Here is a 13,281-nt window from a genome sequence, read left to right as displayed (position 1 = left end):
TATTTATTAATGTCAACAATCTTTAAGTGTATTTCTAATGCCACAGTTCATATTTGTTTATAAAAGTGTAATTTTTTTTGCTCACAGTTCTTTAGATATCCCAGCAACATTTTACCTGATTTATGAAAAGACTTAATTATTTATTGAAAAGGGAGTAAAAGTGTGTGTGTGTGTGTGTGTGAAAGAGAGAGAGAAAGAGAGACAGACAGATGTTCCATCAGGTAGTTTGCCCTCCAATGGCTACAACAGTCAAAGCCAGGCCAGGGTGAACCAGGATTTAACAATTCTAACTGATCTACTACGTGAGTAGCAGATAACCCGTGTACTTTGGCTGTTTTCTGCTGCCTTTCCAGGCAAATTATCAGGAAGTTGCATTGGAAACAAAGTAGCCAGAATTGATACCAGGTCTTCAATGATGGTGGCCTAACCTGTTGTGTTACAGTTTTGGTCGCTTAACTGGTATTTCAGCAGAGTTTTATTTAATTTAATGTTTTGATTCTCTTAGGAAGCTATTCTAGAGAGTATATTTCCTTTAATTAACTTTTTCATTTAATCAGTATTTAAATTAGTAAGTTACATTGCATAAGCATATATTATATTGTACCATATGAAATTACGCTTTCATAGATTGTCAATATCAAATTTGATGCAATTGGGATAATTTGATGAAATTATCTAGGAAATAAAGAGTTGATGATTCTACCAACATTTTCATAAGTCTTGTGCATTAATATTTTATAGTAATCATAAAATGTGAAAAAAATGTTATTTATATCAAGTAATAAAACAAACCACCAGATTATAATACATAAAGTAAATAAATGGCTTAGTAAAATATTTAAAACATAGATAACTCATAAATACTACATGTAAGTGGATGTTTTTCTATACGTTCGATGTGTTGTAATATATAAGAAGCTAAATGCTGGAGTTTAGTCATAAGAGTTATTTAGGAAGGGATAATAATATAGGTTTAGACTGTGTCTAGTCTTTGAAGAATAACCCGTGAAGACTCACTTGTAAGTGGACATCACCTAAAGTTGAAGTGTTGGTTCTATTCTCTGCCTGAAAGTCTGTTTCTGTCAAAATATTCATGCATAGTATGTTTGTTAAACTTTTCACTTTGAGTATTCCCTTGTGGTAAATCAATGATTGAAAAATTTTTGATTCAGCCAAAATATAGACATATAATAAATGTATTATACATATATAATACCATATGTAATGTATATGGTATTCATTTAACTGTTTGCTTAATTTTAAAGGGAGCTCCTTTTGGTCAGTACTGAATTTTGATATCAGCATTGTTATATCTATGGTTGCTGAGGAGGTAATGGAGAAGAAAATGACTATTTTTTTTTGCCATGATAGTTATTTTTTTTTTTTACACAATTCTTGTTCAAATACTAATGAGTTTACTGAGGAAACAATATACTTATATATAAACAAGCATGTGTGCATTGCTTTTAAACTACTGGTGTAAAATGGTAACTAAAATACATTTTAATACCTATTATTTTGTATGTAAATATCTTTTTGAGGGGGAACACCTAAATGTTAAAACAGATTTGAACATGAATTGCCTTAAATGAAGCTTAAAGAATTTCCTAGGTCATTGATTTGGATTGACAACAGTAATGAGTTATTTTTCATTACTTGCCAGTTTGCTTAAACAAAGAGTGAAATTTTGACTTTTAGGCTTACAGTGCAAGCCGAATGTCCAATGCACTTGGAGGATTTTCCAATGGATGCTCATTCATGTCCTCTGAAATTTGGCAGCTGTAAGTACAGGGATAAACCTTCCTGATCAATTTTGTCATTCCTTTGCACTTACTGGGATGCTTGACACTTGCCCAAAAAAGTACATGAGTAAAAACATGTTGAATGTCTTCAGGGGAGTAATTGCTGAAACCTCAACACGTTCTAATACTCATTGCATTTAAATTACTGCTCATTTGACTGCTAAAAAGGAATGTGTGTTTAATAAATTGGTAACACTAGACCAAGAATTCCTTAAAGGTGAAGCCTGAAATTTACCTTCTTTTTCTTGTGTTATAATGTTAAAAATGCAAAATAGATCTTTTTCATCAACAAAGAGTGAATTGTAAAGGCTTGTTTCTGTTGCTTATTGAAGTAGCCATCGGCCTGTTGCCAGTGGCAGGCACGGAAGCTAAATCTGTGCATTTGCCTCTGCCGTGTAACTCATGGCAGGGATATTTTTTGTTCCTAAGTTAAATTTGGAGATGATGTAGCTGGGTTGCAATGTGCAGACAGCTTCCTTGTGCATCGAATGGCCTTTGGCCATTCTTTAGGTCACAGAGGCTCTGTCTTGTATGTCAAGCAGAAACATTCACACTCCTAGAATAATCGGAAAGGGGAAAGGTCAAATCATCTCCCAAGGTCCTCACGTGGCACTCCCGATGGACTCAGAATATATTCATGAATATTGTTAAGCAGCTGCTCTCTGTGTGAGCCTGTACCATCCCTGACCTTTTTAGAAACTGTGCTGCTTCTGGAACCCATCTCTAACCATTCTGGGAAGCTTGTGGCTTTTTATTTTCTATTGAGCATAGATACAGTGCTCTTGCCTTATTAAAAATATGTATGACTGAGCAGTGTATCTTCTCTGAAACTGTATCAACTGATTAACAACAACAACAAAAAGGTTATTGGCTATTGTGAGTACGAGACTCACTAATCATTGAGATGACCATAGTTTAATGGAAGGAGTTTGGTTTTTGCTTGTTCTGAAAAATCACACAAAGGTGGTAGTCCTGAACTCTTTTGAGAATTTCCTTTTGTTTAGCCACAAAGGCTTTTTTTTTCTGTCATGGAAACCATCATTTCTCTACTGACATCTTCCTCCAACACTATTTCAGTCGACGATATTATACAATGTAAGCATGATACTGAACAAACCACAGCAGGTGCATCAGAGGAACACACATTAGCATTGCGTAAGTGACATTAAAATAAAAAATGGAAAGCTTGGTATGAAAGAAAGACTGATGTAAGACAAAATGATGTAATGAAACGAGCATTTTTCAGTGAGAAAAGTGTTGTTATTATGAGATCGAACCTAGCTGACTTGACAGCTACATTATGAAAAAGAAATAAATGCGTTTTAAATGAAATGTAAAGATATGATCTAATGAATCTACAGAGTAGTAGATTTCATGTTTCAAAATATGGCTTATAAAATGCAGAAGTGTTATAGGCACAACATAGTTTTTGTTACTTGTTCTCTATTTGAGGAATTGCGGTTTATTTTGTTTTCTTTATGCTTACATTCTGATGAAAAATCGATGCATAAATATAAAAGTGTAGATAAGAAAGTCAAGCCTGGAATTGTTGATAAACAAAGTTTTCCAAAGGTAGTAGTGACACTTTTCTTCTAGTCATTTATTTTCATTTTTCATAAAAATTACTCCACTCATCAAAGTGATTGATTTTCTGAAAGTTTATCACTATTCTCAAAGGAAGACCCTTTTATGTGTTTGTAATTTAAATTCAGTCTTTTTATAAAAACTTATTATCCATATATATATATTTTTTTTGCTTCAATTGCTTTCAAACTGCTCAAATGGAATCCCAGAGATAGTTTACGCTTTATCCCCCAAAGAAATTGTAAAATGCCTTTTGAGGTAAAAAGTACTGGCTCCAAATATTTGGAATTTTTTTTTCCTATTGTATGCTGAGAGTTAGCAAGTAGGTATCTGTAAAATGCAGCACAAACCTCAAATACATCTTGCTTAATTAGATTAAATAAAAGGGGTTGATGTCAGCCCAATTCCAACAAATAATTTAGAGTGATGTAAAACCAACAGCCTCTATTTACTTTATCCTGTATTAAAGATCATTTGAATGCTTTCTGGTTTATGGATGTTGGTGTACCGGAGAGAGAGCCTCCAAGTTGCATTGTCTGAATTTGCTACATGTTTCATTTTATCAGACCCAAGATCTAAAAAAAAAAAAAAACCCACTCATGTCTAATGAAATACATCATTTTTTCAATTAAAAGTCATGTGAAACTTGGTTACTTTATGTGATTCTTGGACTCTTCTCCAAGTTTCTATCTTTCATGAAATAATATAAATAAAACTTGAATTTATTCATGAAACTAGCAAGAACAAAGAGAGAGCTTTTGCTCTAAGTGAGGCCCTGTATTTGCAGCTACACATGCAGATACGAGTCATACATAATCCTTGTCTATCAGCGTCTCACTAATCTCTTTAAAATCTTATAAGCTTTATAGGGACTCATTTATAACATAATTTAAAATGGTATAATTACATTAGCTTGAAACAACTTCATAAATTAGTACTTCTCACAACTGAGAGTAATGAGATGTTCCCAATACAAACGGGGCACAAATGACTTTTTAAAAATATGTTGAATGGCGTATCATTGAAAAGCTCATTAAAGCTAGAGTTATAATTTGTTTACATGGGAAACAAAATAAGCCACACAATTTACAAGTTGCTAATTAACCACAATAATGCTACTGGTGTCATTGTTACTCTCAGTAGATTAGTGATTAATTAATTAAAATTAATTAACAAGAAATTAGAGCCTTAGAATAACTAGAAATGGTCAACTTCTAAACATTGAATAGATATGCTCTGTTATTTAAAGTATACACATATGAATACATATGAATATGTAATTACGTTTACTTTTAGAGTGTTAAAAAAAATCTTTTCACATTATTTACTTGTACATGTTCTTGAGTACAAGCACGGTGAAAACAGTACTTCCTTGATAAGGAACATTTAGTAGTAACATCCATAAAACCAGGGGACATTATAGTATGTCCTTGAAACACCACACAGCAGTAAGTCATGAATTCACAGATTGCCACTTTACTGCATCCAGAACTGTGGGATGAAGGTGGAAAATCTGCCCGTGAGAGGAGATAAGATTTCCAGTGTCTTAGAGAGTAATAGACAGTTCTTACTGGTCTTGTAGAAACGTATGGTGCTGAGGTTTCTACAAGACCAATAAGAACTGTTATTTCTAAACATTTACATGAACAAAAGCATGTACATGTCGCTTAAAATTTTAAACTAGGGAACTAAGTGGAGAGGCCATTGCTCCCCAGCAGCACAAACATGGACAGGGAAACGTATGCAGTACCACAGAAAAAGGTCAACCCCATGTACATAATTTGTGTTCCATTGTATTGTGATTTGACTTTTGTTAAATTCTTTGAACATGTCCAAATAAATAAGGAACTCATAAGTGATCTGTATGTTCAGTCCTTTCCCATCAATCTATCACTTAATTGAGATGGCTAGTGATGTTTGTGTGCATGAATTTTAAAATAAACTCAGATTAAAAAGAGTGTTCAAGTTGGTGGAAACAAAGCTTGCTTGCTTTTATTTATTTATTATTATTATTATTATTTTTGCTGCATGTTGTGTAGCAAGTAGTTATCTTTCCTCTAATAACATCAGAACAATATTTTGTTAGAACTATAGCTTTTTTGTATCAGCTATGCTACATTTATGTCCAGAAGATCATATAATTTTGGATCGTGATTTTGATTTCATGAAGCAGTTGACATTTACACTTTGGGCAATAGTAACCTGTTTATTACCTTGCCTTCATTTGTTCCCCTGGGGCTCAAGGCAATGTTATAGCCATCCCAGTTCCCAGTGGTTTTTGTAGGATCTACAAATACATTCACTCTACCTCTCAAAACAATTGCAATTATCATATACTCTTCTTCTTATTTGTCTCCGTTAGGTTGCTTCCCATTTCATGTAGAAACTGCATATTCCAAGGACACAAATTTGCCCTAAAACATGATACACATTATGTTTTTCAGGAAGCAGTGAGTCTGAAATGAATAACTTTTGATATTGTGCTTTATTGATGGTCATACTAAAATGCTTTAAAAATGCTTTTTTTTTCTGATTTTCCACAGATGCATATACAACCTCAGAGGTCACTTATATTTGGACATATAATGCATCTGATTCAGTACAGGTTGCTCCTGATGGCTCCAGGTTAAATCAATATGATCTTCTGGGTCAGTCGATTGGAAAGGAGACAATTAAATCCAGTACAGGTTAGTAAAGTGAATCTAAAGAAAAGCTAGTGCTAAGAAAGTAGATCCAGTCGTTGGAAAGGTGTCAGATTACTTTAAAGCATCTGTTCTGGAGGTCCATGAACTAGAAGCACAGATTTCCTTGGAGCTTTAAGCCATTAAGAACATTAGGTTTCACTGTGAACCATATTCCCTATTTTGAAAGAGTGTGTCATCTCAGACCAGTCAATTTTTTTTAAAGATTTCTTTATTTTTATTGGAAATTCAGATATAGAGATGAGAGACAGAGAGGAAGATCTTCTGTCCAATGATCCTCTCCCCAAGTGACTGCAAAGGCTGGAGCTAAGCTCATCCAAAGCCAGGAGCCCAGAACCTCCTCTGAGTCTCCCACATGGTTGCAGGGTCCCAAGGCTTTGGGCCATCCTTGACTGCTTTCCCAGGCCACAGGCAGGGAGCTGGATGGGAAGCGGGGCTGCTGGTATTGGAACAGACACCTCTATGGGACTTTAGCCGCTAGGCTGCCGAGCTGGGCCCAGACCAGTCAATTTTAGCATTCATTTTCAAGTAAGTGATGACAATTTCTGTACTTTTCTTATGTTTTCCTCTTTGTTTGGGAAAGTTTATAACTATTCAACTCTTGACTTTTGATAACACTCTTAGCTTGTTAGATTATTTATTGAAGGGCCATACTGATGTATGAACAAAGTAGCTGTGTGGATGAGTTTTCTTTTATCTGGCCACAGTTAGAATCCAGGGAACACAAAGAAGGTGTTCATTTCCAAGGATCAGATAGAATTAACTGAAAAAGTAGAGCAGAAATACAAAATCAGAAAATTCAGATCTAGTGGTTAAAGTGGGAAATTCGGACCAGAAGACCAGCCAGGGAAATACACCCAGAGAACAACCATTGAAAATACAAAAAGCATCATAGGTCAGTCCAAGACGAAGCTTGAATTTAGGATCAGTGGTTACCAGGACCTGCTCATGTAAGATAGTCCATTTGCAAAGACCATTTATGAATTCTGAATTCTTTGGGTGAATTAGCATCTCCCTAAAGAGTTAAATACCAACTCACAGGATATGCAGCACACACTTTTTGATACTATGAAAATGATCTTTCTTACTCTTACTAACTGTGCATTTGGACATGATAGTTTCTGTGGCATAAATGGAACACATGTGGGGTATGTGTGTTTCAGGATTATTCTTTCTTTATTTCCTTCTATTTCCAAAATGTTTAAACAATTGGATTTAAAAGTTTTTAAACTTCCTAACTTTTTTTTATTCCAGGTGAATATACGGTAATGACAGCTCATTTCCACTTGAAAAGAAAAATTGGGTATTTTGTGATTCAGACATACCTGCCTTGCATTATGACTGTCATTCTATCGCAAGTATCATTCTGGCTTAACAGAGAATCGGTGCCTGCAAGAACTGTGTTCGGTGAGTGAACACGCACTTTATAATGCAGCACATTATGTTTCACGGCACACTTTCAAAAGCACTCTCTCCTTTGATTCTTGACCCAAGAGCCTATGGAACACAGGCAGACCATATTGATTTTACTTTCTAGATGCGGTAGCTGGGCCCAGGGAAGTAAAATAGAGTTGAGACCACACAATTCATAAAAGCTCAGATATTCAAGATACACATTTAGTACCTTTTCGTGCTAATTCATGTTGCATCTTGATATTTATTTCGATGTTATGTTAGTCAAAGTAGAATTTTTTGGAGATACTGGTTTAGAATATAACTATGCCATATGTGTACGTTTTCTGTGTTTTTAAATTAAGGAACATGATTTTAGTAATATAAGTTGGAGAAAGCAAAAGTAAAAGAGAAAGATGTCATTCACTTCCATTAATGTGTCTGATTTCCTTGATGGAAACTAGGCCAAGGAATTGTTTTAGATGCAGACTGTCAGTCCTACGCGTTCTATGTCTATTGCAATATTGTTTTAAATGAAGAAAGATGTTTTAATACTGATGTTTTATTGATCGATTGATTTGTCTTTATCTGAGAGAGAACAGTAGACAACATTTTCTTCTGCAGATTCACTGCTCCAAAAGCCCACAGTGGCTGGTAGTGGGCCAAACTGCAATCTGTAGACAGGAACTTAGTTCAGGTCTTCCAAAAGCTAGCAGGATCCCAACTGTTCCAGCTGTCATCTGCTGCCTTCGAGGGTGGACAGTGGCAGGAAGCTGAAATCACCAGAATAGACAATTTTGAATTGTAACATTCTGATATGGCATATGAGCATCCCAGTGTCTTAACTACTAGGTCAATTGCCTGCAGTGATTTTTACAGTTTAAACAAGAAAAAGTAAGGGAAAGAAAAAAGCAGAGAGAGAGAGAGAGAGAGACAGAGAGAGATTGATTCATTCCATTAGTGTTTTTACTTACCAAGTACATCTTAACTTAAATCATGCAGGGGCGTTTGGATGCTGTTTTTTGAATGTATGAATTAAGCTGAACTAGTAGATGATCTTTGTGTATTTGGTCCACTCATTCCTTTAGGAAAGTATTACTGAGAACTCACTCTGACAGATACAAAATCAAGGCCTAGAGATGGAAACACAAAGAAAAACCTGCCCCCATGTTCAAGCAGCTTAACATGGCGGATTAAACATAATGTCCCGAATGGATAATGATAATAAAAGGTTGAAGCATTGTAAAAAGACAAGTATCACACTTGGTTAATCTTCCCCACTGCATGCACCAGGATTCAATACAGGTGCTCTTTCATACCCTGGCTGCTTCCCTTCTATCCAGCTCCTTACTCCGACTCAGGAAAGCAATGGAGGATGCTCCAAAGCCTTGGACACCTGCATTCATATGGATTCACAGGGAGTGCTTGACTCCTGGCTTCAGATTGGCTCAGAGCTGGCCATTGCAGCCATTTGGGGAATGAATCAGCATATGGAAGATCTTTCTGTCTCTCCCCTCTGTAAATATCCCTTTCTTACAAAAATAAATAAATCTTTGAAAAATTAAAATCTCTTTTGAAAAACTTTTGATCCAGATACATGCACCTAAACATATTCACAGTCCTCAGGAATATTTGTTAATTGGTGCATATACCCTGGGTGGCCGAAATGGCATTTCCACTCCCTATGTATAAGAAAATTATTATCAGTTATAGCTTATAGTTTACTAGCAAGCAAAAATTATAAACTGTAATTTCTTGGAAGTAATCAATAATTTCCTCAAAGTGATTAGAGCTGAGAACCTGCAGTCCATATATTTCCTGTACAGTAACCATAAAAAGTTGAATAAGTTAAAGAAAATTGGAAGAGGATTTCCCTTTCTATAGCAGAAGAACTGAAAATTGTAATAAAATAATCCAAATGTTGAACTTTATGGTAAAAATGCGTTTGCATGCAAATTCAATTACATATATAGAGGCATACCTTTGATTTATAATATATTAACAGGACTGTTCTTCAATTATGAAAAAGGAAAGAAGACAGGTAAGAAATAATTTAACATCAGATTTTGAAATAAAGCTACAATATTCAAACTTCTAATATGATTGTGAGAATAGTAGATAAGTAGCAAGTAATTTTAGATTAGGGGGTATATAAGAGATATTGTAGTTGGTAGATTAATTCACTAATATACAGATGTACATATTAATGAGAAGTAGGTAAGTAAACAGTACATTAATTAATTAATTCAACAGGAGTTAGGTTAACACAAACAATATGTGGACAAAAATTGCACACCACATGGTTAGCCAGAGGAAATCAGAGTGCTACGCTGAATTGAATGATGAATGTATATTGGCAAAACAATAAAGAAAAGGTTATCTTTTGAAAATTAAGTAGTCAACTTCACAGGTCTAGAGGGAAAACAGCCCACAGAGGTGCAGTGCTTCTGATATTCACCGTTACGCCTGGTGTTTTCTAACGTCATCTTCAGGCTGGATAATTCCCTGCAAGGACTCAGAGAACTCGGTCCAAAGCTGCTATGCTCTGGCTCTGGGTTACTCCGGAGAGAGAATGTTAAACAGAGTCACGAAAACTCACCTGTCTCTGTTTCCTCAGAATCTGCAGTGTGTTCTATGGTTTGGGCACATGAGCCTGGACCTGGCTTCCAGTTCTATAAAAGAGTTGACCACTCAAAACTCACATTATTTCTCAATGTATGACTAGAACCCCATGTTCAAAAGAGAGAGAGAGAGAGCAAGAGAGAGAGAGAGAAACAAATTGAGGGCAGAGTGGTATCTGTCTTTGGAAAAGAGGATAAGATCAGATTTGTTTACTGAACATTCAATGCCAGGACAGAGCAAATATTAAACAGGTAGTAACTAGATTATTTTGTCTTACCTCTATTGATATTTTGTCTGCCCTTCTACCTCTCTCACCCTAGTTTTATTGTCCCTCTATCCTGTATCTGTCATTATCAGTATATAGATCATTCCATTCACCATGTCAACATGTTATTTCAACATATGTGTCAGTATTTTCTGTAATTAGATTATTTAGTTAGTATTTACTTTTTGTTTTGCCTATATGATTTCAAATTTGGATATTTCCTGGGACCAAGCATACTGTCAAATGTGCTGTAAATTAAAGTGGTGTGTACATGTGTGTGTGTTTCTGTCTTGAATTCAATTTTTTTTTAGTCCACATCTGATCTGACCCTCTAGTTGTACAATGTTTCAACTCCTTTTCATATTTGTATAAAAGAGTATTTTGACTTTGGTTATTGCATTTCATAGAAATACTTGATACATGAAGGATGACGGTAGCTAGCTGACTAGCCGAGCCATGGTGATTGATATTGATTGCACATGCACACATAGGCATGCCCTTATAGATACCCAAATTCATATCTAGATTGCTTTAAAAAAGCTTTTGAAGGGCCCAGCGGCATGGCCTAGAGGCTAAAGTCCTCGCCTTGCATGCCCGGGATCCCATATGGGTGCTGGTTCTAGTTCCAGCAGCCCCATTTCCCATCCAGCTCCCTGCTTGTGGCCCAGGAAAGCAGTCGAGGACAGCCCAAAGCTTTGGGACGCTGCACCTGTGTGGGAGACCCGGAAGAAGTTCCTGGCTCCTGGCTTCGGATCTGCATAGCATCAGCTGTTGCACTCACCTCACTTGGGGAGTGAATCATCGGACGGAAGATCTTCCCCTCTGTCTCTTCTCCTCTCTGTATATCTGACTTTCCAATAAATAAAAAAAATCTTTTAAAAAAAAAGCGTTTGAAAAACCAAAAGAGTTTGTTAAACAGACATCATGGCCACATATGATCTTCCTTGACAGGAACTGAAGATTCTCCCTTCTATCTGTAAATATTTGCGAGCCCTGCTTTATCCTAGCTCTTACCTCTTGCTGTTTTTTCCCTTACCTTTGCAGTTCTCCTGCCTTGTTCTGTGGACATTAGAATTTGCATACAGATCAAGGCATACAGAAATAGAACAGGGCAGCCTGCAAACATTGTGTCAGAAAACAAAAGTGAGGTGAAAGGAAGTCCTGTGAGAGCGGCTGAAGTTAGACTGAAGAGTTAGAGCAGCCTTAGGAAAGGACATAGTCTTAATTGGAAACTGCGAGAAGGTCGCGGAAGGCATACAGTGCCTGTTTGGTAACAAACAGGATTGGAAACTAATGAACAGGAATTGCGAATAGGACAGAAACAATCTCTGCAGAATTCATTTCTGCTCTCTGTCTTACACAAAGTATGGGCTTTGGACTGGTATCAGGAGTCACAACTGGCATCTGAGAATTGACTTTGGCATAAGGCAGCACATGCTAATCAGATACAAGCTGCCAGCCCACCAGCCGCCCTCTTCCATCCGCTGTCAGAGTCGCATCCCAGGCAGTCTACTGCCAATTAGGAAAGTGACTGGAGCAAAATGCTTTAATAAGCAATGGCAGGGAACATGAGAGAGCCAAGCTAGTTCTGGTTTAGAGGTAGTCTGAGAAGTGGTTTCTGGAACACAGGTAGCCTGGTTAGGGTTGATTGAAATGAATGGCTTACTAGCTGCTTACATTTATAACATAAAGAAGGAATTAAGTAAGTATGCTGCTGGGCTCTTGTTGAATATTTTTATCAAATTTGACTTTCACAAACACACCGGAATAGTACTTTTTCCTGCCATGACAATTTAGTCATGAGAGCACATAACTCCCATTTCCTACATTTTAGGTAACCATCATGATGAGACAAAAATAAAAACAGGAATACTCTTTAGGCACCTTCTAATTCCCAGGTTTGCTATAGGAAAAAGCAAAAAATATCCTCGTTTAAGTAGACATTATGTCCCAATTTCCAACACGACCATTGAGACCAGGACTATTAAAAGGCTATGCCAACATTAAATATCAGGTTAATACTAGAAAAATAATTTGACCTTTGTGTTCCCTAACTCAAAGGCTTTCATTGTTTCTACTGTAGCGTTCTCCAGAAAGGCTCTAATTTCAGTGTTCTGTTTAGAGTCTGAAGAGAGAAATACCCTGGGATTGTTTAATCCATGGGTAGTCTCTGCTCGGGAATCACACTCATTCAACGTACATAAGAACTTATGAGTATTTAGATTTAAATTTAAATTACTGTTTGGCAGCTATTAATGGAAACAAGTCTGATTCCTTGCCCTTCAGCAGAAATTCATACTCTCAGATGACAGTAGAGTAACTAATACAAGAGAATGGCTTTTTTAAGAGTTCAGATCCACCCCAGTGTCATCTTCTCTGATTTTAAGTAAAATTCACCGAATTAACCCAGGTCTGTAAAAGCAGGCTTAAGGTATAATAGGATCGCCTTAGTCATTTGAAACTCCCGGGTGATCTGAGCTGAAGCATTTGATCATAGTTTTTCATTCGTTCCTTAAACCTGATTCTTCATATTATACCTCGCCTTGGATTTATCTGTGAAAGATTTATTAGTTTATAAGGAGTATGTGAGGAAGATTTTAGTTGTTTCAGGAGATTGTTTTACTATTGTTTTATTGTGAGCATGCTTTTTCACTTAAATTTGAAATTAAAAAAAAAAAAATAGAAATATATGTCTGGCGTCCTTACTGTGATTTTGCCACTATTCATATGGGTTTAGGTTCACACTAAATTGTGAAATATTTACTTTCACTAGAACACAATTTTGAGTGCATATTTATTAGATTTTTAAAGCTTTTTTTTTTACAGAAAAAGACAAACAGCTCTTAATTATTTTAACTATTTTCCAGTCTTTAAAGTCATTCAGTTAGATGACTTTTTTGACAAAAATTATTTA

At 35.9% G+C, this 13,281-nt stretch overlaps 1 protein-coding gene across 3 annotated transcripts in view; it reads left to right on the top strand.

The window, feature by feature from the left end:
* Positions 1–13,281, top strand: part of GABRA2 (gamma-aminobutyric acid type A receptor subunit alpha2) — a 102,802-nt gene that overhangs the window by 69,640 nt on the left and 19,881 nt on the right. For all 3 annotated transcript variants that reach the window (XM_040966203.1, XM_040966204.1, XM_040966202.1), the window contains exons 5-7: positions 1,699–1,781; positions 5,930–6,073; positions 7,343–7,495. In XM_040966203.1, coding sequence (XP_040822137.1) covers positions 1,699–1,781; positions 5,930–6,073; positions 7,343–7,495 — 380 coding nt within the window. The remainder of the gene's footprint in view (positions 1–1,698; positions 1,782–5,929; positions 6,074–7,342; positions 7,496–13,281) is intronic.

The sequence above is a fragment of the Ochotona curzoniae genome, unplaced genomic scaffold, assembly GCF_017591425.1.
Source record: "Ochotona curzoniae isolate NIBS_2020 unplaced genomic scaffold, NIBS_Ocur_1.0 scaffold_4505, whole genome shotgun sequence".
NCBI lineage: Eukaryota > Metazoa > Chordata > Mammalia > Lagomorpha > Ochotonidae > Ochotona > Ochotona curzoniae.
Note: the sequence above shows the minus strand (reverse complement) of the source record. Positions and strands in the feature narration are given on the sequence as shown.